The 25864-nt window shown below is 39.3% G+C and overlaps 1 protein-coding gene across 33 annotated transcripts in view; it reads left to right on the top strand.

Annotated features, from left to right (window-relative positions):
* TRPM3 (transient receptor potential cation channel subfamily M member 3) overlaps window positions 1-25864 on the top strand; it is a 908811-nt gene that overhangs the window by 630352 nt on the left and 252595 nt on the right. For 9 of the 33 annotated variants that reach the window (XM_031934066.1, XM_031934065.1, XM_023213263.1 and 6 more), the window contains exon 7: window positions 7686-7760. The exons of the other annotated variants lie outside the window; for them this stretch is intronic. In XM_031934066.1, the coding sequence (XP_031789926.1) occupies window positions 7686-7760 (75 nt within the window). The remainder of the gene's footprint in view (window positions 1-7685; window positions 7761-25864) is intronic. 33 annotated transcript variants of the gene reach the window in all.

The raw sequence follows: 25864 nt of genomic DNA, 5'->3' as shown, positions 1-25864 counted from the left end.
CCAATTTGTCATGGGACTCTGACAGAGGTTATCTAACGAGCACCACTGACGTCCTCAATAAATTTACCAATATCTCTGACGCCAACACTGACGTTAATGTTGTGCACAACAAATGTTCTAAAAAGAGTTTAAGTGACTTGACCCGTTCACTTTATTATAAGAGATATAACAATTCCAAAAAGATACCAAAAATATTTTAGTAATGGCAACATGACTGAAATAAACATGTAGTTTCCTGGGAAACTCTTTTTAAAGATTATATATATGAATAAACAATATATAATAAATATGACATATTTATTTTTATTCTTATTATGATGGTTAAATAAGTCTCATTTCTTTGCATTTATAGTAAATAAACAGAGACCAAGACTGGGTGGTCTGCAGTAGCACAGGGAGACAGGAAGATGACAAAAGGGAGGTATGATGTATGAGTTTCTAATGAGAATTTCTTCTGGGGAGCTTTCCATTTTAGAGTAACTTGTGTATTCATATAGTAAGAGATTAGATTGGCAGGAGATCTTCAGGTCTCTTACCCAACACTGCCAACCTAGCATGACACTTTCCCCGCTGAGTCTCGATACAGTTCATAACCATATAGCCTTAGTTAGGACACAGGTTCTGCCTCAGTAACAGTGACTCAAAATAATAGATGCTTCAATGAGACAGGAGTTTTTCCTATTCATATGTTACTCTGAACATGAGTTCAGCTCTGATGTGGGTGCCTCACTCCTGTGAGGACTCATTTCACCTCCTTTGCTCTGGCGCTCCTTGTTTGCATGCTCCATGGGAGCCTACCATCACATCTACATTCTGGCCAGAAGCAATCTGGAAAAAAGAGCAAGGCGAGGGCCTACCCTTCCTTTCAAAGGCACGGTGAGGAAGTCACACACACCATTTTAGCTCACATCTTGTGTGTCAGTATTTTGTCACATGCTAACACCTTACTAAAAGGCGATTAGAAATATGTAGTCTTCATCCTGGACAAACACATAGCCAGCTAAAATCCTATCACTATGAAGGAAAGGAAGACTAGATATTGAGAGACAGATGGTCATTAAGAGTTGGCTGGAGTTGGCACATGAGATAAAATGTATCCGCCACTCATAAATAAGATATGTCTGTGTATTCTAATGTGCTCATTGAAGAACCTCACTCAAAAATAGCTCCTGCAGCTGCAAGTCATAGCTTGCCCTTTTGCTCTTTACCTGTGAGCTTTTTAGTGATAAGTCTTGCACTAGCTCTGGAAATCAGGTTGAGACAAACTGCCTAAAAAAATATAGATTATTTGAGACCATCCTGGTTTAGTTAACTTTTTAAGTTAACAAACCTAAACAGATCCCCTTAGCCTCAAAATAATAATCGCATATGCAGCACCACGCATAATGCATCTGCATTCCCTAATGGATCCTTTATCACATATTTTGTTACACATCATTTGGTAATGTTTTAAGTTCCAAAATATTAAAAATAAATAGAAGTGTTTCTATGACACTGTACTCTTGATGTTAATGCTTGTAAGATGAATCCTGGAAGATAATTCTAATGTCATCTACATATGCCAGCAACCTTGGCAGCAGGCAGTAAAATGGAGGTTGGCCAGCCTCTCAAATCCATCCTGGAAATAAAAAGGTTATAACTGGGTCTTGGCCCTCTTGGGGGAAAAAAACAAGAGACTTGTCTTAGGGAATAAAAGCAGCCATTGTCTGACTCTGTTGAAACATTTTAGGAGACTCTGATGAGCAGATGAGTTTTTGAGGGATTTAAAGGATTCTTATACCAATTATCTAACTTGAAATTCTTATACTTTAATAACACCTAATTGATAACTAATGATTTGGCAAGATACAGACAGTCCTGAAGGGCTCTTGAAACCTTCGGAATGCCAGTAAATATATAATTGAATGTGTTTGCTGACGACAATTATAAAAAGATAATTACTAGCTAGAGTTCTCTTAATAAATAGTGAACTGGGTCACTTTGTTTTAGAGATCAAGATACACAGAATCCAACTCTAGTTAGTTTTTGTTTTTATAATTTTAGCTTGCATTATTCAATGAAACCTAAATGGTAGCTCTATAGAGACAGCTGAGATTTCGTTTCCATCTTGTTAAGTGAACAAAGCCTAGGAGTATCTGTTGTCTTAGATTTAGTGAAACCACAAGCAAGCACTTTGAAAATAAACCTTGCCTTTTCTCTCGCTATACTGTTGTAAAACAATTTCTTGTGTGTGTGTGTGTTTCATATTTATTAAATCCGTATTTGTGACAGGCACTTTTTAAAATACTAGGGACGCAACATTGAGAGAGAGCGAGAGAACAAGAGAGAAAATGAGAGAGAGAGAGATCTCCTATCAATATGGAGCTCACATTGTAGTGGAGATAAAAGATAAACTTTTCAATATATTATAGTACTAGAACTTAGCATTGCAAGCAGCAAAGAGAAAAAAAGCAACTTCTTTTCTTTAGCATGATAAGATAAAATAATTTAGTCTGCTTTTTAGTTTTTGTTCATTTTTATTTTTTAATAAGTAAAAATTGTGTGTGTGTATATATACATACATATATATGTATATATGTATATATACACATACCTATATTGAAACATCATGTAATAGTATAAACATATTAAGGTAACAGTATAACATGTATATAAGATTATAATAGTAATAGTATAACATAGTATACAGAGTAATAGTATACACATGATGATAAAACAATTTCTTGGCTCAGTTTCTGGCTTAACATCTTTTTCCTCCACCATTTCATAATATCAAACTCATATAGCTATTGGAACTTTTTCATTCACACAAGCTAAGTTTCAGTAGAAAAATAAACTAAATGTTAAAAAAAAAACCTTATTAGAAAATACAGCGAACAAATGCAAAAGACAAGTGGCAATGCAAAGAAAATATTCACAACAATGATAAAGAGCTAATTTCCATAATATGCCGAGAGTATCTACAAATCAAAAAGAAAAGTATTAAAATCCTTATAGGAAAGTGGGCAAAATCTATCCACAGGAAGATCATAGGAAAGAAAATACAAGTGCTCAACCTCATTCATAATTGAATAAATGAAAATTAAAACTATTTTTAACCTATCAAATTGGGAAAAGCCAAAGATTAAAAATATTGAGTGTCATTATGTATATAGAGAAATATGTACTCACACATTTATTGTGAGTGCATAAATAGGGCAATCTTATTTGGAAGACAATTTGGCTACCCCTATTAAATATGAAATGTATGTACCCTTTAGCCCCATAATTTTACTTCTAGGAATTAATTTTACATATGTTTACTACAATATTGTTTACAGTAATAAAATGGAAATAGCCTAAAGATTCATCAGTAGGCAACTAAACAAATTATATGTTGACATATGGTGAAATACTCTGAAATTATTATGAATAATGTAGCAGCTCTGTTGGGCTCATATAGAAGATATTCTAGAGTATGATTTTTCTTTTCTCAAGCTAAAAGTTGTACAGCAGTACGAGTGTATGTTCAGTGTAATCACATTATGTTATCTTAAAATTGCATATATATACTTATAAAAATACCTGAAAGGACACAGGTGAACATTGATTAGTTACAGTTTCCAGGGAGTGAGACTTGAGGTAGAGGAAAAAATACAGGGAGTGACACTTTTCACTTTATACCTTTAAAAATAGCTTGATGATGTTTTTTACAATGAGAAAATATTGCTTTTATAACAAAAAAAGAAAGGAAAGGAAGGGAGGGGAAGGGAAGAGGAAGGGAAGGAGGAAGGGAGAGAGGGAAGGGAAGAAAACCTTTGAAAGCAGTCTATTCACAGGGCCTGGGCATTTCTCCCTCAAGGGTATGAATATCATTCTTGACCTGTGGGTCAAGTGCCCCCACAGCTGTGTTTGACATACCTTCTTTTCTCTTGCTCACTTCTGGCAATCCTCTACTCCTTCTAAAACAAAAGGAAAGAGTCTAGTCAGGAAACATAAGAGAGGCTGGTTAAGGACATTGGAGAGAACAATATTCTCAAATCACATATAAAGGATGTGTATAAAACTGGTAAGACCAACGTAACAGATTTGATGCTTACATTTTATAATGACTGAAATCAGAACCAAAATTACCTTCCCCCTTTAGGGTTGGCGAATGACTAAAAGCCTAGGTGTATTCCCAATTCTTAGCTATAACCAGATATCCTGTTATATTGGAGATACTGAAAATGTCCCATGTTTACATCCACATCATGAGAACAATCTAGTGGAGCTAAAATTGTCCATCGTGCTCTTTCATCATGTTCCTAGGCACCCCAAAGTCCAGCTCCCTTCCCCCTGTGTCCTACCACCCGTTATGGTGCAGCTCATTCACCCGCTGGTTTCACGGTCAATATTGTCTGTGTGCTCACCATGAAAAACGTGCTTCTCTCTCTACTCCACCCCACTGTACTTCTAAGACACCTCATATGGAAGCTAAATACATGTCAAAGTTCTTCAGCCTTTTAAGATATGGCAAAAATAAGAACTCAAAATATCTGTCATTTAAAATAAATTGTGACTATTCTCTGTTATATTTTCTCTTGACAGTACTTTTTTTTTTTTTTTTTTTTTGAGAGGAGTCTCGCTCTGTCGCCCAGGCTGGAGTGCAGTGGCGCCATCTCCACTCACTGCAAGCTCCGCCTCCCGGGTTCATGCCATTCTCCTGCCTCAGCCTCCCGAGTAGCTGGGACCACAGGCGCCCACCACCACGCCCGGCTAATTTTTTGTACTTTTAGTAGAGACGGGGTTTCACCATATTAGCCAGAATGGTCTCGATCTCCTGACCTCGTGATCCGCCCGTCTCGGCCTCCCAAAATGTTGGGATTACAGGCGTGAGCCACTGCGCCCGGCCGACAGTACTTTTTATTAAGCGCTTTCTCTACTGTATTTGCTTGTGCATCTGTAATGCTCAGGGCACTGTAGGGGTAGCACGATAAATAAGGTATAGCTGTATACTTGAAGAGCTTAGTCTTAGTCTTACAAATAAGTTAAGAATAACTAGTGTTGATTGAGTGCTATTCTAAACAATGTATAAAAAATAACTGATTTAGCCCTTATGACATCCCTTAAGGGGATACCTTTATGACTCCCATTTACCAGTGAGAAAATGAAGCACAAGGTCAGACCGCTAGTAAACAGCAGACTCAAGAAGTATGCATCTTAGCCCATGCCTCAGCCACTGTGCTCTACAGCCTCTCCGTAGGCAAAGAGCTGCATTATAAAGCAGCAAGTGGTTTTTTTTTTTCTAATTTTTATTTTAGATTCAGGAGGTGCATGTACAAGTTTGTTACAAGAGTATATTGCATGATGCTGAGGTCTGGGCTTCTATTGATCCCATCACCCCAGATAATGAACACAGTGCTCCATAGGAAGATTTTCAGCCCTTGCCTCCTTTTGGAGTCCTTAGTGTCTATTATTTCTGTCTTTATGTTTATGTGCACCCAAGATTTAGCTCCCACTTATAAGTGAGAACTTGTGATGTTTGGTTTTCCGTTTTTATGTTAATTTGCCTAAGATAATGACTCCAACTTCAACTATATCCATGTTGCTACAAAGGACATGATGATTTTATTCTTTTTTATGACTGCATAGTATTCCATGGTGTATATGTATCACATTTTCTTTATCCAGTCCACCACTGATGAGCACCCGGGTTGATTCCATGTATTTGCTATTGTGAATAGGGCAAAGCAGTAGACACTAAGTGCCCTTTAGTAATACAAAGTGCTATAGGAATTCAGACAGTGAGCATCACTTAGTTCATTGCTTTCATCTTGCAGATAGGAAACCCACTTGTAAAAAATCACAGTCACATGTTCTGACTAAATTCATTATGTGAATTACCTTGGTAGAGCTTTTATCTGAACCTGAACTCTACACTCCTCGTCTGCTCTTCTTTGCCCAGCCTTGTGTCACTACCTTAGTTTTACTTTTTATTCCTAATTTTCCCCCTTAAGACCATTTTTTTTTCTATTGTGTCCTGAAGGGTAATTAAGAAAATCTTGAGACAATTTGGGACATAACACATACCTACTATCCAGAGATTTCCATTTTTAACCATATTACCACTAATCTCATCCTGCTTGACCTTCACTAAAGTGTTACTTAATTTTTTGTTCATTAGGGTTTGATAATTGAGAAAAATAAGCTGAAAATACCAGCATGCTATTCACTCTGCAGGAAGGACATAGCGAAGCCAATGTTGTGCTTGGTTCCATAAACAAGTGCTTATGCTAAATTTCCTGGAGGGTTTGTGGTGTTGTCTATTTGAAGCTTTGTTGATAGTATTAAGCCAGCGGTCTAATCGCCATACACAGTGGTAGAATGGCCTGGGGAGTATGTGCTTAAAAGCTGAATTTATGTACTCAGAAACACACTAATTAGGAACTTTCTGGAAAATGTACAGTAGTTGCTCTTGGTTGGCCATTTTACAAACTATTGAGATCCAGAGGAACCAACCCTTAGAGTCTGTGCTTCAAGGGAGATTGCTTTGCATTTTCCCCAGTGAGTACATTCTTATGAGAAGGCCACTTTGCCAGGGTATGGGCGCTGACATATAACCAAGTGATGTTGATGTTTCATGAAAAGTGGGTGAGTTCCTACATGCCTCTCACCAGCCAGCTACCAGCTGCCAAACTCCTACCTCCCAATATTTGCCACAAGTGAGGTTGCTCTCAAAGTCTAGCTTGATCCTAGGAAACGAGGGTCTAGAGACCTAACTTGAGGATTTGGGGTCTTCCCTTAATGCTGTTTCTAAGGAAGGAACAAAAGGAAGGCAGAGCAGAGCTGTTCAAACTCATGGGGTCCTCCTCTGAGGGCATCTGACCAAAGGCTAGCTTGCTTAGCAACTCCAGAAATATGATATTACCATTAAATTTATCTCCCAGTTTGGGAAAGAATAACCAAATTGGTAGGAAACCTGCCAATTATACTGAAATGGTTTTGATGATTTTTTTGGAAGATATGTAGCTATAGTCATAGATGTAGATATAATTTATATCTATACTTTGGCCTGAGAGAGAAAGAGGAATCAGTCCAACAGATAATATTATGCATGCTGAGTAACATGTTAGCTTTGTTTCAATTCCTCTTTTAAAAAGAAAAGAAAAGAAACTGGGTAGATTAGCCTCGAAATGGATAGTTCTTTTAAGTCAAAAGTAGGTAAACACTTGAAACTGGAACACTTATTTCTCCAGAAATCAGGAAAATGTTATTAAAACGAGAGAAGGAAAGAATTGAATTCCTATCCTCTCCTGGAAAACACAGAATTGGAAGATTCATAATTATCATTATAATTAATGTAACAACAACTAAGATTTCTTGAGGTTTTACTAAGTTCTAAGCATCAGTAAAAGCACTTAACAGATATTAACTCATTTGACCCTTTCCACACCACAGCAGCTATCTAGGCTGGAAAAGAATAAAGAATGATACTTCCTCCAGCAAAGGGCTGTGATTTGTAAGGACCTCTCCAGTTGAAGGAGTGATGAGACAAGGTATAACTGGTACAGAAGGGCTGGGTGATGCTCTACATAGGTTTCACTGTGCAACTTGAGTTGCCATCACATATATAAATTTATATAAATTGGGTAATCCATCTGCTTTAATAAAATGTGTATGCAACCATAGGGTATAGAAATTTCAAAGATTTTATTTTTTGACAGGATGCCTGCCGTTTTTCTCTCTTGACTCCCGCTTGTTTTATTCATTTTGGGGTAGTTGCCAATTAGACTCAGTTGGTAAGTATAATTAATGGAAAATGTGAATTTCTTCTTAAACTCCAAGAAATTAACTACAGAGGTCTTCATTTCCTTTACAATTTCCTAACAATATCACTCCCTACGACTGTTGTTTTATCTCTATCTCTTCTGACATTCAACCACACCAGAAATTAGTTACTACCTATTATTTATCATCCTAAAGATACCATATAGGACAGCTTGGCAGCACTACTGGGACACTACTAGGAGGGAATAAGCATTTATTTAGGTTCCAAGTACTATGCTAGGCATTTTCATATATGCTATCTCTTTTAATACAAAAACCCTTCAAGATAGGGATTATTATCTTCCTTTTATACAGTTGAATAAATGGCACCTCCAAGAGGTTAAGTCCTTGCCTTAAGTCCAATTAGTGGGACAGCTGGGTGCAAACCTAGGCTGACATAATTCCAAAACACTTTCTCCTTTCATCCTATACATGGAAGCATCATTTCATTAAAAAGAAAGGCTCCCCTAAAGTTTTGTTACCTTGGAGAGTTTGAGGGTCATTATATCATTCAGCAACTGTTCTGAGCACCAACTCTGTGCCAAATACAGGTTGAGCATTGATTCATTTGGAATGGGTCATCAAGCAAAACTTTGGGAAGAAGATGGTGGTTAGTTGCAAGATGGTGGAGAAACAACATTAGGAAGAAATACAACAGGGTGATGGAGAGGAGCATGGGGATGGAGGCAAGCAGAGGACTTCCTGATCATGTACCCACAGGACAGGGTGATGGAGAGGAGCGTGGGGACGGAGGCAAGCAGAGGACCTCCTGATCGTGTACCCATAGGACAGGGTGATGGAGAGGAGGGTGGGGGTAGATGCAAGCAGAGGACCTCCTGATCATGTACCCAAAGGTCAGGGTGATGGAGAGGAGCATGGGGATGGGGGCAAGCAGAGGACCTCCTGATCATGTACCCAAAGGTCAGGGTGATGGAGAGAAGGGTGGGGTTACAGGCAAGCAGAGGACCTCCTGATCGGGTACCCATGGCTACAGTCTTTCTTCATGTGACTCGTGGACTTCCCTTTGTCATCCTATGCCTGAGAATATATGAAGGAGGCTGGGAAGGCAAAGGGACGTTCAATTGTCATCACTGGCATCTTTTTTGATCATTGCACCATCATCAAATGCATTGGGATAACCATGACATGAAAATTTCCATCATTGGGCCCATAACTGTCCCATGAGAGAGATTAGAAACACTGTATGTTAAAGGTCATAGTAGAACTTCATCCAGGGAGCTCTTGAATTAGGAAGGAGTGAAATATGATCTCAAAGACTAATAGTTCTGGGTCCAAACCATGTAACTTGAAAAGGAAGTGAAGATTCCCCTGGACAGTTTACACATACTGTCATGCATCGCTTAACGATGGGGATACTGTATCCTCAGAAATGAATCATTAAGTGATTTTGTCACGAACATCATAGAGTGTACTTATACAAACCTGGATGGTATAACCTACTACACACCTAGGCTATATGGTATAGCCTATTGCTTGTAGGCTACAAACCTGTATAGCATGTTACTATGTGGTAGTGAATACTGTAGGCAATTGTAACATAATGGTAAGTATTTGTGTATCTAAACATAGAAAACACACAGTAAAAACATTGTATAAAAGATACAAATAGTATACCTTAATAGGGTACTTACCATGAATGGTGCTTGCAAGACTGAAAGTTGCTCTGGGTGAGTCACTGAGTGAGTGCTAGAATATTTTTGTACACTACTGTAAACTTTATAAACACTATATAATTAGGCTATACTACATTTATTTTTTAAATTTTATTCAGAACTAAATTCACCTTAGCTGACTGTAACTTTTTTACGTTGTAAACTTTTTAATTTTTTAAAACTTTTTGGCTATTTTGCAATAACACTTAGCTTAAAACATAAGCACATTATACAGTTATACACAAATATTTTCTTCATTTGCTGATTCTGTGAGCTTTTATCTGTTCTTAAAATTTTTTATCTTTTTAATTTTTAAACTTTTTTCTTAAACGTGAAGACACAAACACACTCATTAAACTAGGCCTGCACAGTGTCAGGATCATCAAGATGTCGCTAGGTGATAGGATTTTTTCAGCTCTATTATTACCTTATGGGACCACCATTGTATTTGTGGTCTGTCATTGACCAAAGTGTCATTATGCAACACGTGATTGTATATCAAGAACATCTTATTTCTTCTGTGGGTGCTATAATCTGTTCAGCCCAATCACGCAAACTTTCTACTGCCTCAAACAGTCAAGGGAAAGGCCTTCCAAACCACAAATGCCAAATTGATGATTAGTTCACTTTAGACTGTAATGACGTCATTTTTCAGGTGCTCTCAAGTAAACATGTTTAAAGCTTTCGCCGCCTTTTAGAGGGTCTTCCCTCTAAGGAATAATTTGTGTGGAGAAAACAACACAATCTATATCCCTGCTTTTTCATTTTATGAAACGACTTGACACAGTTGGCTGTGTCACTGAAATATTTGTCATGCTTGTTAATGAAAAGTTACTTTGTCAATAAAGATAATAATGAAGCCAAAAAAATAACTTTGAGGGGACAGAACAAATTTGAGTGAAACTGGTTTCTTGGTATTGGCTTGTCATGTTTATCTCACCCATTTTCCTATTCAAGCTAAAGACCTCCCTTTTTTCAGCAAAGAGACTTTTCTACATTGGAATTAGTTGTTCAGGGACTGGGATAGTTCTTGTAAACAAGTAGGTCTGAACAGGAGAGCTGTCCACCATTCTAAGACTTCTTAGACACTTTTACATTCAGGGAAGAATTCTGAGCTCTCTTTTCAGATTAGAAAGAGTTGGGTCACAAATGTTTGCCTGGCATTTTGGTCTCAAAGTCAGCAAAGTTTACTGTTGGTGGTTAGATACAATAGGTTCCTAGCATAACATAGAAACCTGTTATCTTGATGGAACCCAATATCTTCCTTATTTCATTACTAACTACCTTTCATATTTTTCATCTGATTTTATAGCTTCTTCGCCTAACATAACACCATGTAGATCTTATGTCCCACCCATTTCAAGATACTTGCAGTTTCCCTTAAATGATATACCTACTGGATGTGGTTTTGTCTCTTTCTGACATTTGCTAAAATTTCATTCTCTTCTCACTCTAACTTCCTGGCGAAAACCTACATTTCTTCTAAGTCTCAGATTAAAAATCATCTGTTCTCTGTAATCTTATCAGAACTCCCATCCCTCCAACTCATCCCCTGGTATCCTCCTGGGCCCACATTCACCTCATCCTCCATGCTCTTGCTGCACTCTATATCAGCCTCTCCCACATACAGCTCCTTTTGGTAGAATGGAGCCTTCATAGTCTCCCATCTACCTTCACAGTCTCCCATCTTCTGTAGATTGTGAGATCCTATAGAGCACAGCCTGTGTCTTATTCATTGTTGTCATTCTGAAAACCTTGCATAGTGCCTAGCCTATGCAAGTAGGTGCTCAACAAATTGTTATAAGCATCACTATTTGATTTCCCTGGCTTAATTTTAGCTCTGATTTCCAACCTGACACAAAGATGTAATAGAAGGGATTAGATACTAAAAAGCTATAAAAAAAAAAAAAGGACAAATCATAAAACACTAATGACATAGGAAGGCTCGGGATAAATAAATAGCAACATGTACAGGCAAAGACCATCATGCATACTTCCAATTCATGGGTATAAAAGCATTTAGTCTGAGAAAGTTGACTGTGTTCCTGTTGAATCATGATTGTTAAGTCATTTTTATCTTATGAATTTAGAGAGTCTAATGATATATATTTTACAGCAGTCAGTGTACCATGGCCTCAGTATTTTCATATCCATGGAAAAAGAAATAACTATTGATTTTCTTCCATTTATTCAAAAATGATAATTGCCCATGGTTGCTTTTCAGTCCAGATTAGGATCATTCCATTCAGTAGAAAAGGATGCTAATTTTAGAAAGTTAGACACACATAAAATTAATGGGAAAACTTATGCTGACCAAGCACTTTTCTGCCATGATCAACAGTTTTATAGCAAGATATATTTAGGGAAGATAAGGTGTTTCATTCCCTGGGGATGTTAAAGAAAAGCAAGCTGAGATTTTAATTTGCTTGAGATAATCATCTTAAAACCAGGGACTTTATCATAGGACCCTTCAAAGTCTCTTCTTAGGATTTATAATTATTTGTCTGTCTCTTCAAATTATTATTTAGATCATGTCAAGTCATTGAAACTAATAGATGTAAAATTGAAGAATCATTCATATAGGCTTGGGAAATGATTGTAAATAGTGCTCCCAGATATCACTAATAAAGTTGTCATAGTTGTCATAGCTGTTAACAGAATAGAAACTTTTTTTTTTTTTTTTTTTTTTGCGACAGAGTCTCACTCTGTTGCCCAGCTGGAGTGCAGTGGGACGATCTCAGCTCACTGCAACCTCCGCCTCCCGAGTTCAAGCGAATCTTCTGCCTCAGCCTCCCAAGTAGCTGGGACTACAGGCGTGCACCACCACGCCCAGCTAATTTTTGTATTTGTAGTAGAGACAGGGTTTCACCATATTGACCAAGCTGGTCTCAAACTCCTTACCTTGTGATCCGCCTGCCTCAGCCTCCCAAAGTGCTGGGATTACAGGTGTGAGCCACCGTCACTGGCCAAAAACTTTTTAACCTTGAACCCTCAGCTCAAGATCATAAACCCCTGAGGCAAAGGAGGAAAATAGAGATTTTATGCCCTAAAATGGCCAAATAAGGAAACAGTTGATTTTTTTTTCTTTTTTGGCACCCATAGCTGAAACAAACAGCTCTTCTCCTCATGAACAGGCTGTTCTCGTTCTGTGTTGGAGGCCAGGTTTCAAAGCTGCGTAATGAGTTTCACGTGCTGCAGCCCAGCAGGCAAACATTCAAGGCCCAAATCGCAGGCAGAGGAAGCAAGAACTCTCATTGGCTAAGGAGCCTTGGCATCTCTGGGTTCACATGGGGTACTGGGCAATTCCTGCTGGAACGAGGCAGGGTGAACAAACAGGTGTGCCTTTGCTAAAACAGGGAGGAAAAGATTGAAGAGTCAGCTTTTCTGGTCATCAAACAAATCTGAGCTGAGCCCTTCCTCATTAGCAGCATTTCTTCCACCCAGAGGGAGAACAGAGGAAGTGCACACTGACTCTGGTGCATGATAGAATTTATAATAAAATCCTGCGGGAGGCGGAGAAACGAGCTGCAATTAAACATGGCGTGCCCGCATGAAGAGTTTGGGGAGAAGTAGAAAGTTCACTTTATCTTTGTATTTCCATTCTTAGATTCTATTTTTGCACATGTAAAGCAGGATTTATTTTCTTTTGTTTATTTTTTTTCATTATTCAAGTAATAAGAACTCTTATAGGGTGTATGAATTATTCTTCATAAACTTAGGTATGTAGGAAATGTCACTTGGTAAACATTTTCTTTTATTCAAATAAACCCAATTCCAAGACCCTTTCCCCCTCATTTTTGGTAAAGTCAATCTTAACCTTTTTTAGGTCTCTCGGTCTGTCTCTGTCTCTGTCTCTTTCTCCACCTCCCCCCCCCCCGCACCACCGCCCCGTCTCTGCCTCACCCCACCCTCCTCTGCCTCTCTTCTCTCTCTCTTTCATGATCATGCTCCTTCTCTCGTGCTTACAGAGTACTTGGAATGTTAAGAAAGAGCCTCTTAACTTTTGTCAGCCGAAGTAACCACTGATAAATTTGTCCATGCTTGCTTGATCTCTGCAAAGTGGGTTGCTCTGGAACTCCCATGCCAAAGTAAAGCCAGTGGGACCCTGGCTGCAGCCGGCATCACTGGTCAGCAGGGTTCAGCAGCCTCAGGTTCAGCATGCTACAGTGGACCTCACAGCAGTCCCCCTAAGACAAGTTGCCTGCGTAATTCCTACCTTTACGGAGTTTGCATTTGCAGGGGAGGAGATAGAAATTAAGCAAAATATATAGTGTATTGAATAGTGATAAGGGCTAAGGAGAGAGAGAAAGCAGAGAAGGGAGTGCAGAGTAGGAGCCGAAATTTCAAAGGGAGTCATGGGGACGATCAGGGAAGAAGGGAAGGGAAGGGGAGGAAGGACAACCAAGAACTGAGTTTGGGGACAGTCTTACTGTCAGACGTCAGGTAGGCAAGGAGGAACTAGCAAAAAAGAGGAAGAAGGAGCAGCTAGTGAGGTAAGAGAGAAACTGGGAGAGAGAACTGAAGGGGAGAAAATGGAATTTTCTTTAACCCTTGTAAATTTGTAGCTGAGACAAACCTCTGTAACAAAATAATGAGAGAAAAAGAGAAAATCAAACTCTTAACACATGCAGTTCACATCACGCAGGGGATGTGTGCAAAAGCAGTGGTTTAGAAGTCTACTTACATAGTATATCCAACAAAGAACAATAGTTTTTTGGGTGTTTGTTTGTTTGTTTGTTTGAGATGGAGTCTTTCTCTGTTGCCCAGTGGTGCGATCTCGGCTCAGTGGAACTTCCGCCTCCTGAGTTCAAGGGATTCTCCTGCCTTAGCCACCTAAATAGCTGGGGTTACAGGTGCCTGCCACCATGCCCAGTTAATTTTTTTTTTTTTTTTTTTTTGGTAGAACTAGGGTTTTGCCATGTTGGCCAGGCTGATCTTGAGCTAGTGGACTCGAGTGATCTGCCCACTTCAGCCTCCCAAAGTGTTGAGATTACAGGCGTGAGGCACCGTGCCTGGCCAGAACAGTACATTTTGGGAAAGTGACAAGGCAAAGAGGAAGGCAGTCCTAGGCTCCCAGAGGTGGGAAAATGTAGGAAGGTAAATTGATAGGGAGTAAAATGTCCTCACTCTAGCTCCTCTCTGAGGTGATAAAGGTCTGTTCAAAGAGAACTTCTATCTTGTTTTCAGGTGGGAGAGGTGGGAGTGAGGAGGGTAGAAAGACCTTTTGTCTTCGTAATTCTGCTTTTAGGTAAACAGAGGCAAGGCAGAATGTCTCCAGGAATTGTTGTGGCTTGCTATAGGCAAGAAAGGGGAGCTCAGGCAGCCCTTTCTACAATTTTAAAAAATTGTATCATAAAAATATTTATGTCAAAGAGGCATATTTTAGAATGGAAGATTCTGGTTTCCTTCAACACTGTCTGGAAGCCAAAGTGAAGAGTGTGTTTCCAAGAGGAAGGAATGAAACGGCCAACTGTGTCAAATGCTACTGGCAGGCCAAGCAGGAAGAGACCTGGGGACTGACTGTCAGGGATGCTGCGAGTCCCTTCTTCCCTCTTGTCCAAGGTTCAGATCATTTCTTCCACATCTCATCTGCTCTCACTTTTCCCCCATCAAAGACACTTGCCCTCCTCTTCTTCCCCTTCAGAAAATTGGTAGACTTAGGACTTTTTTTTTCCCCCCCACAAAAGTTCTCCAGGCAAGTTCTGTTCTCTAGCAGCTCTGGCCAGCAACACAAACCTCTCCTGAGAATAGACACCCCAGTGGCCTCTTTTGAAATGAGAAGAAGGAAAAACAAATGGAAAACAAAATCTGAATTAATTAACAACTCAATAAATTAGCCCGCTCCACAGAAAAGATACTCTTTACTTTCAGGCAAAGCACCAAATAGTAAAGGTACTAAATATATAGCTAGGCAATTTTTACTAGTGCAGTGAAACCCCTGTTAAAATAGGGTAAAATCGTAGCATGTTTGTTTTCAAATAGTCCCAAACAGCTAGTTTTAGGGACTGAATTGCAAGAACAGGGCATGTCTCCCACTCTTTGCCTCTATAATAAGAGTGCTTATTGTATCAATCCTGTACAACCAAAATAGGCATCAAAGATTGGCTTATACAGCCAGATTTCCAACTTGGTTAGTTTCTCATTGATCACAGGCACACTCAGGCTTAACAGACTAATATACGCTTCCTTATGTAATTTATCACATTAAACCCAGAGGTGAACAAACTACAACTAGTGGGCCAAATCCAGCCTGCCATCGTCTGTTTTTGTAAGTAAAGCTTTACTGCAACATAATCACTATAACTACACAGTTGAGTAGTTACAACAGAGTCCATCTGGCCTGAAAGCTGAAAATATTTGCTATTTGACCCGTTACAGAAAAAAAATTGCTGATGCCTGGTTTAGACTTTAAAATAGACTTCTGGAAAAAACATTGTTCATGGTTATTTCAATCTCATTCCATGGACTTTTGCATTAATTTGCTCCCGGAAGCACATGTTAGATTTCACTTCTTTTCACAGGCAAAAATCTCCTTTCCCTGCTGCTTTACGCTGGGGCACTGGTTCTCAAAGTATGGGTCCTGGGACCATCAACAATAGCATCACTTGGAAACTTCCTTGAAATGCACATTCTCAGGTCTTATTCTAGACCTGCTGATCAGAAGCCCTGGAGGTGGGGTCCAGCAGTGTGGGTGTTTTAATCGCTCCTCCTTCAGGGAATTCTGATGCACACTAAAATTGAGAGACATTTGAAGTGGAGATTTCTACACACCCCTTTATTGGGATAATTTTCAATGAATGAATTAGTTTGTGCACATTAGAATCAGGGTTTTAAGAGAAGTCCTTAAAGTGCCACTCTCTTATTTATAACATTAAGATAGTCTACTTTCTACAATAATGGTATTAGCCCCTATCGTTGCAATCAAATAGATCCTTTGGTGGCAGCAGTAGAAAGAAGCAAGTAACTGTTTCACAGACAGGACAAAGTAGGATATGGGGTTAAATACTCCAGTGATTAAGAACCCAAAGCACCCATTGCCTGTCTCTAGGCCATGACTGGCTCCTCATTCCTCATCATCTCATTTCTGGATGGGGCATTCATTTATAAGAGAGAAAAGTAGAAGGGATTTATTTCCAGCACCATCAAGAATATGCTAGAACATGAAAAAAAAAAAATTCAATTTATATTTTCCCCTTATAAGATTTATGCAGGTGCTGCTATATTGCGGCTGTTTTCCTTTGCTTAATGATCTAATCCTTCCCTGGAGCTTCATTTCCATGTAGCTAGAGAAAGAAATAGCTCTGTTAATGAACAGCTGTGATTTAGAGCGAGAAACTTGATCCCAGGAAACAGGAAGGGGCAACAGTGAGCCTTGGCCCTTTTAAGCCAGAAAGAGAAGGAACAATGAACAAATGCGGGTCCCTTTTTAAATATTTGAGATTTATATCTATATTTAAAAGCTACCAGAAACCAGTTTGAGACCCGAAGGTATGAGCAAGGTAGAGTGACTGTATATACTGGTTTGTTCAGGATTAAATAACCCTAATTTATACCTTTTATCCCTGAGTAATTATTAATAATGACCCCTTTACTTGCACGTATGTCCTGATTGTATGACAGATTCGATGGTCACCTCAGTGAGAGACAACTCAGTAGAGCATCAAGAATTCAGACTCTAGGTTTCCTAACAGGACTTTGCTTGAAACCCATTTCTGACACTTATTAGTTGTGTCAATTTTGCAATTTACCCTTTATGCCTCAGTTTCCTTAACTGTAAAGTGGAAATGACAATACAGTCGACCCTTGAACAATGCTGCCCTTAGAGGGTTCGTGAAAAATTTGTGCATAACTTTCGACTTCTCAAAAAAAATACCATCAATCGCCCACTGTTGATCAGACGTCTTATCTATAACATAAACCACCAATTAACACATATTTTGTATATTACATACTGTATTCTTACAATAAAGTAAGCTAAAGAAAATCATATTAAGAAGATCATAAGGAAGAAGAAAAGAAAATACATTACTCTTCACAAAGTAGAAGTGGGCATCATGAAAGTCTTCATCCTCATCATCTTCATATTGAGTAGGCTGAGAAGAAAGAAGAAGAGGAGGGGTTGGTCTTGCTGCCTCAAGAAGTGGCAGAGGTAGAAGAAAATCTACATACAAGTGGCCCCATGCAGTTCAAACCCATGTTGTTCAAGGGTCAACTATATCTTTATCAGAAGGTTGTTGAGCAGATTAAGATATGCAGCCCACCTGCCTGAGTGCCTGACACCCGGCCAGTGCTCAGCAATGGCTACTTCTCCTTAGGGAGAGAGAATAACATTAATTTATCCGGAATAATTACTCTGGGATGACAGGTATAAACTATCTACATTCAGTTGGCCCAGTGGACTTCAGTACATTAAATCTTCCACTACAACCCAGAAATTCACAAGCAACTTTGTTTTTAGTTCCATTTGTAATGAGCTTTTTAAACATGCTGCCATGTTGCAGTTGTTTTTTGTTTCTAAGATGCATAAATTAAGGACTTCAAGAAAAAATTGTCTTTCAGAGAAAGTAATATTTGTACTTGAAAAAAAAAAGTTTATGTTCAGAGTTGAACCAGAGGCTCAACTTTGTTCAGTGCTGCCGCAAAGCGAATGTCAGAAACAGAAATGACTGCATTGCAGTTCATGGTGTTGGAGTTTGGAGAGACCCAGTAAACTGTATCCCGCTCTTGACTGGATACAATCAAGTATCAAGCCTTCAAATTGAGAACTAGACACCACAGTCAGGCAGGTGGAGATCAAAATATCATTTTTATTAATGATGAAGTTGTTGGACTCAATGACTTAGTGTGAGGGTCAAATGGATTTGCTGGCCTGCCTCAGCTCCAAGAAACTCCACCAGAGAAGAAAGATTGGTCTGTAGCAGACATTTTGTACCAAGATGACTGATTGGCACTGGTCCCTGGAGGGAAAGGAAGAAATAAGTTAATTTTCCCATTACTGCAGGATTAGCTGTATCCAATCAAGAAACACAATAGTAGCCACCAATCAGGTTATTCAATTCTATATGTGGAGAGAAGTAAAGGAAAGACAAGAGGCTAGATGTGCCATTCAAATGGAGCTCCCTGCACATGGAAACAAGGAGGGAACTCCTTTTCCAGAAGAAAGTAGGTTCCCCACAATGTTGTCACCATATTTCTCACTGAGGATTTAGTCACAGTAAAGATTCGATCAGATTAGACTTAACAAGTTATTTTTCACAAAAGATGCCCAGATAATCAAGTAACAATTTATCACTTTTCCCAACTGTGGATCAGAAATTGGATGAAATACCATTACTAGATCCAGAGGAATCATTGCCTTTGCTTTGTCTCATGTATGATAATGGTTACTTTAATGACCTAGGTGGTGAATGAAGGTCATCGCTAGCTTACAGCATTTGAGCTGTGAAAACATACCAGTCCCCTCAGTGGGAACAGAATTAGGTTTCCATTTCAGTCATATAGTTCCTGTTCATTTCAGCTGGAGGAAATCATAGCTTGGTAGACATCCTTCCAGCAAGGGGAAGAATGTAAACCTTTGTTAATGTTTTCTCCCTGGTGGCTGAGCTACTTTGTCACTTTAGCTGGGTTCAATTCTGAGAAAGAGTGAGACTTCAATTTAAAAGTGCGGGACAGCTGAATTGAAATTGGCTGTTCAAGTCCCTAAGAATCTGGGCTCTTTCAGATGTAATCCAGATGGACAGGTGAAATGCAAACACCCACCCAAGGCACTCAGCATGTTCTTCTCTAGGTCTCTGACCACTGCTGAGACCCCGTAGTTAAGGCCTGTAAAAGGACACCGTGAGGCCACCCAATTGGCTGTCATCTCCATTTTGGCAGGATACCTTCCAACAGTGTTGAGGTATGACAAGCAACCCCTTCATGATTACCACGTTACTCCCGTCCCTTTATCTCTTCTAGTCCTAAGGTATGATCCTAAGCATTGTACCTTTTTATTTTGTTTTATTTCACAAGCATGTATTTAAACTACCTTTTGAGTGTGAGGCACTGTAAGAACCAGAATGTTACCTGAGAGGGCTGGGGAGTCTGTCAGAATGAGTTTACTTACAGTTAAGTAGAGGAAGTTCTCCTTAAGGCAGAATACAGTAATCACCAAAAGACATTCTTTCTAAAAAATGGGATCATAAAGTAATGAGTAATTAATACCTGCTGAGGAAGTTAGGAAGGGCCTCAGGAACTGGTAACATCTGAACTATGAAGTTTGACTTAGGGGTCTCTGAGGGGTTAAATAGTACCCCCAGGGGCCCTGGCATGGTGGTTCACACCTGTAATCCCAAAACTTTGAGAGGTCAAGGCAGGCAGATCACTTGAGCCCAGGATTTCTAGACCAGCCTGGGCAACATGGCAAAACTCTGTCTCTACACAAAATACAGAAATTAGCTGGGTGTGGTGGTGCCTGCCTGTGGTCTTAGCTACTCTGTAGGCTGATGTTGGAGGATCGGTTGAGCCTGGGAAGTCAAGGTGGCAGTGAGCCAAGATCATGCCACCGCACTCCAACCTGCGTGCTGGAGTGAGACCCTATCTCAAGAAATAAAGAAAGAAAGAAATAGTATCCCTTTTCAGCATCCAAGTTCTGACCAATTCGAGAAATAAAAGAAGTACTTGGCGGAACTCAAGATATCATTGAAAGTTACTTATAGGGGATAAGTGAACAGATGGGACTTTAGTTTTATTGGCCAAGTGGGCTTAATGACTCTCCAAAATTGGGCAGAATCCTATGGTGAGTCTTCACCTCCTCACCCCAGTGCACATCTTCAGGGTCTGGGTTCCCGAAGGAGCTGGGAGATCTCAGGTTCTCTGAAGGCAGGCAGATGTCAAGAGGAAGCAGAGCCAGGCAGAGCTGAGCAAACCCAATTGGTCTTTTCAAATTCACTGGGTAGCCAAGTGAGTAAAGGGGCAGAGAAAGTCCAGGGGTGTACATAGGAAAAATTCCTCCTCTTGAAACCAGGAATGAAGAAAGACACTCATCTGAAAATTGGTGTGCCTAAGAGAAAGTTTAAAAATCACCCTGCATGGAAGATGGTGAGGATACTCTGGTGAGACTAGGATCAGGTGGAGAGAGAACTCTGGAAGGAGATGGGGAGATGAAGGTTGGGTGCAGAACAAGGAGGGGAGTTTCCCATATCACACTAAAGGAGTGGGCTTTTCTTAAAAACAATGGGCTTTTCCTAAAAACCCACTGTATTTTTACAGAAAGACTGTATTTGTGAGTGACAGCTAGCAGTTAAGTGAAGATCATTATATTAGGGAAGTCAGTCAGGAAGCAATCTCAGTAGCCCACAGGAAAACCAGTGAGCACAGACACTGGACATTTGGTATAATTCCTGATTTCATGAGAATTTAAATCACATCTGTCTACTTTGCATCGCAGGTCAGTTGATGAAGAGAAAATTACTCCTATCATAAATAATTTTAAAATTTCTGTGGAAATAATTACATTGTCATTTAACCTATCTGTCTTTTTATTTTTTTAAGAGACAAGATCTCACTCTATCACCCAGGCTGAACCACAGTGGCACAATCACAGCTCACAGCTCACTTCAGCCTCAACCTTCCAGGCTCAAGCAATCCTCCCACCTCAGCCTCCAAAGTAGCTGGGACGAAAGGCACATACCACCATGCCCAGCTAACTTTTAAATTTTTTTGTAGAGACAAGATCTCCCTATGTTTCCCAGGCTGGTCTTGAACTCCTGGGCTCAAGTGATCCTCCTGCCTAGGCCTCCCAAAGTGCTGGGATTACAGGCATGAGCCACCATGCCCGGCCCCCCACCTTCCTTTGTACCCCAAATGTCAGTGAGCACCTACGACGTGTAGAGCATTGTAGGATGTGTTGGTAATACAGAAATAAATACCGAATAGAGAAAAGAGATGCCTAGTCATCTCTGCTGTGTTCAAAACCCACATCAAAAGTCATTACTCATGAAATTAATGCGATAAAACTTCAAAAGCTATATGTAAGAAGTTTTTCTTTGATACGATCATAGTTTATTGACAAATTTATAAAGGATGTTCATTGGCATGTGCTTCTTTTAAAAAGAAAATGCTATGAGGACACACAATGAGAATGTCTTTGAACCTGGGACCTGAAGGATGAATATAAGTTTCTCAGAGAACATCAAAAACAAAATTCCTTGAAGAGAAAATAGAGCTTTTTGCTTTTGGGACAGGTAGAAGTAATTGTTGTCTCTTTCAATAGGTACAAAGAAAAAAATTACTTTTATAATTTGGAGAAAGCAAATTAACATGCCTATCACCAGCAACATTTCCCTCACCATAACCATCCACCTTCCTGCCCAGCTCGTCCCTGAAACATTGACCAGGTCTTTTCTGTGATTTTCCAATCCGTTATTCCCTTAGCTGCTTTGCTCCTTATTAACGTAGTCAAGAAGCCAAGGAACTTGTATGGACTATGGACTTAGATCCTGGAACATTTGCAGGGGAGCATGGGTAGCGTATTATAAAGTAAAATGAGTTAAACCCACTCCGATTACATTTGAGAAGGCAAGATCTGACTTTTGATGTGGGTTTTGCACAGAACAGAGACTAGGACTATAGCTTTGTTTGGGAGAGTTTTCTTGTAGACTTAGATCGATTACATTAAAAGATTCAGCCTTCCAACAATGGCTCCAAAGAAAATAATGTTGGCTTTTCCCTTTTATGAAAGTAATACTTGTCTTACAGCCCAAGGGATTGACCATCTTTTTCTATTGAAATTATTCAGCGGACTGCTGCTTGGATATCCTGGTAATGTATTGACATTAATAGCAGAATATTTCGATCAGAGCCATCTGGCCACAAGAGAATAACAGCTCGCATTGATTATGTAAAAAGCTAAGTTAGCTTCTGAGTATATAATACACTTGGAGTTGGCTTATGGGTTTTGTTATTTAGCATTTACATCTCCTTACAACCCACAGAACTCAAAAGACTTAACAAGCTGGTTGATGAATAAGGAGAGACCCCTGGGGGAAGACGTTCGGGGAGTAACACAAAAGGCCACCTATCCCAAAGCAGAAAATGTTAGCCTTTTGGACACACGAGAAAGGAATTTGGCTTTCTTGGCATATTATCAGTCTCCATGAGAGAGTATTCAAACTTTGGAAGAGCCTATTTCATTTGTTTGCCGGAGCCTTCTTTTGGTTTAAATGTGTAAAATGCATTCATTTTTCTTTTCTCTTCATGAATCATGTATACATTTAAAGCAGAAACTTTGTATAAGCTTAATAAATATAAATAAGCATCTTTATATTTGTGTTTAAGCATAAAACTGTTAAGTGCCCGGCTCTAAGTGCTTTATAAATAATAATTCATTTATTATTCAAAACAGTTTTGTGAATTATATACCTACTCTGTATATTCAATACTGTATAGAATATCAGTATACAAACATCCCTCAGTGTCCATGGGGGATTGGTTCCAAAATCTCCCACAGATACCAAAATCTGAGAATTCTCAAGTCGCTTGTATAAAATAGTGTTTGCATATAGGCTACGCACACCCTTGCAGATATCTTAAATAACCCCTAGATTACTTATGGTACCTAATATAATGTAAATGCTACACCAGTAGTTGTTATGCTTTATTGTTTAGGGAATGAGGACCAAGAAAAATGTCTGTATGTGTTCAGTACAGAAATAATTTTTTTCAGAATATTTTTGATCCATAGTTGGTTGATGCCACAGATGTGGAACCCACAGATGCAGAAGGCCAACTGTATACTTTTTTATGTATCAATATACATCAAGATGCATTTCTGCCCTTCTAGGATGTGCATGGTTCCAGCTTATATGTTGTTAGCTTTGTAAAGTCCAGCAAGGCTGTGGGGGTTTACGGTAGCAGGGAGATAAAATAGATAGAGCAACACATGCTAAGAGTGAATCAGGGAAAGCAGGAGTCGATGGGAAGCCAGCAGGCGCATGGGGAAAGAGACAGTCATGGACCTAGAAAGCAGAAACTGAGAATGAGAATGTGGAAGATTCTGCCCAGTTGCAAACAGGCAACCCAAAACCTGAGGAAAAGCCTCCTCTGAGATAGTGAGACTGGTCAAGGCTTCCAGAGTGCAGGATGGAGATGGGAGTGGTGAGGGGCAAAGCCCTTCCAGGAAGGCTCACTGCAATCAAGCAAGTCTTGGGGTCCGTGATGCCAGGAAGGGAGCAGGCAAAAGGCCCAGCCTCATTGGAACGTAGAAGGTGGTGCTGCTCTCCAGAACCTGGGGATATTCAGAGAGGAGTGATTTCTCTCTCTGCCCTGGGTTTTAGACCTTATCTAAGCCCTTCATTATCAGGGTGAAGTTTCTTGATAACCCACACAGGTGACTCCTTTTCTCTTTACATGAGAGATGCAGAGTAGCTTCCCATATAGTAAACAGTCTTCCCACACAATCATCAGTGAAGCTGGAAAGGAAGCCCCTCCTGACACTAAACAGGGTATTGGGTCTACACTCAGCATTGACCTGAATAGTTCATCTTAAAGTCCCACTTTAAAAAAAAAAACTGCTCTCCCAAATTCTCATATGAAAGACCCTCAAGTCCAAATACAGACAGTCCTCCAATTATGATGGGGTTATGTCCAATCAAACAATTTTAAGTTGAAAACACAACTAATACACAACCTGCCAAACATCGTAGCACAGCCTAACATAACTTAAATGTGCCCAGAGCATTTACATGAGCCTACACATGGGTACAATCATCTAACACAAAATCTATTATATGATAAAGTGTTGAATATTTCATGTAATTTATTGAAAATGATACTGGAAATGAAAAACGAATGGTTGTATGAGTACTAGAAGTATGATTTCTACTAGATATGTATCACTTTCGCATCATTGCAAAATTGAAAAATTGCAAGTCAAATCATTCTAAGTGAAGGACTGTCTATACTTTACCTGCCAGGTTTTGACAGTTAGAAAACAGCTCATGTGGACCTTCAGGATAAAGGACAGGTGAAGACTGCCTTAGAGCAAGCAGAGGGTGGCTGGGGAGAGGAACGTTTGATCATGATAATCTCATGCAGAGTACCTAAAGGGATTATATATATGTATGTATATAAAGGGGTATATATATATGTATGTATATATGTGTGTATATACATACATATACATATGTTTGTGTGTGTGTGTGTATATGTATATATTTTTTTTAGACAAAACCTCACTCTGTCACTCAGGCTTTGGTGCAATGGCACCTTCAGGACTTACTGCAGCCTTGACTTCCCAGGCTCAAGTGATCCTCCTCCCTGAGGGTCCTGAGTACCTGGGACTGCAGGCACATGCTATCACACCCTACTAATTTTTAAAAATATTTTTTGTAGAGACAGGTTCTTGCTATATTTCCCAGGTTGATCCTGAATTCCTGGGCTCAAGTGATCCTCCCGCCTTGGTCTCCGAAAGTGCTGGGATTATGGCATAAGCCACTGTGTCCAGCCATAAATGGGTATTTTTTATAAGGAGGAAGAAACATGTCTGTATGGAGAATTGGCAGATTATAGCCCACCCTATTTTTATTTAGCTCATGGGCTAATGAGTTCTTTTATATTTTTAAATGTTTGGAAATAAAATGATAATATTTGTGGCATGAAAACTAAATGAAATTCAAACTTCAGCATTTATACAAAAATTCCATTTTTATTAGTAGGCCTATATTTTAAAACATATATATATTCAGTTGTATTTTGAATTTTAATTATACAAAATTGTGTAGAAATTTTTTCTCTCTTATTATGTAAGTACCTGCACGATTTTTCTCTATTTTACCCTTTGGCCTACAATGTCTAAAATATTAATATTTACTATGTAGCCTTTACACAAAAAACTTTGTTTGCCCTGGTGAATAGGGGACTCTGCAGGAACCATGGACAAGTGACTACGAATAGGCCTGAAAAGTTTCCATTCAATCCACTCATCCACTGCCCAGCTTCTGTTCTTTGTCCTCTGATTACTAGATAGAAAAGCAAAGCAAGAAGGCAATGCCCCAAAAGAAGGCCAGTCGATGGGCGTTAATACAGGACTGCTGTGAAAATGCCTGGAGCATTGATAATGCACAAAATAGATTCATTTAGCAGTGTTGAAAACAAACAGAAAAAAATATGGAATTTGCCATATTAATTTAATATATTCTGCATTCTCAGTTCCTAGGAAAAGATATGCTATGCGCCATCAGTTTTCAGTTTTTTATCACTGTCTGAGGAAGGCATTCTTGTTAATCCAAACTATATTTTCAGTGTCTTGACATCCCCATATCTCCAGCCAAATTTGCTAAAATTTCGCATGCCAGGATAAAATATATAAGCATGTTATTCTAGAGTATTGTTATTAGCTTTAAATATGAAAAGATTGTGTATAG

This window comes from Piliocolobus tephrosceles, chromosome 14 (genome assembly GCF_002776525.5).
Source record: "Piliocolobus tephrosceles isolate RC106 chromosome 14, ASM277652v3, whole genome shotgun sequence".
In the NCBI taxonomy this organism is placed as follows: domain Eukaryota; kingdom Metazoa; phylum Chordata; class Mammalia; order Primates; family Cercopithecidae; genus Piliocolobus; species Piliocolobus tephrosceles.
Note: the sequence above shows the minus strand (reverse complement) of the source record. Positions and strands in the feature narration are given on the sequence as shown.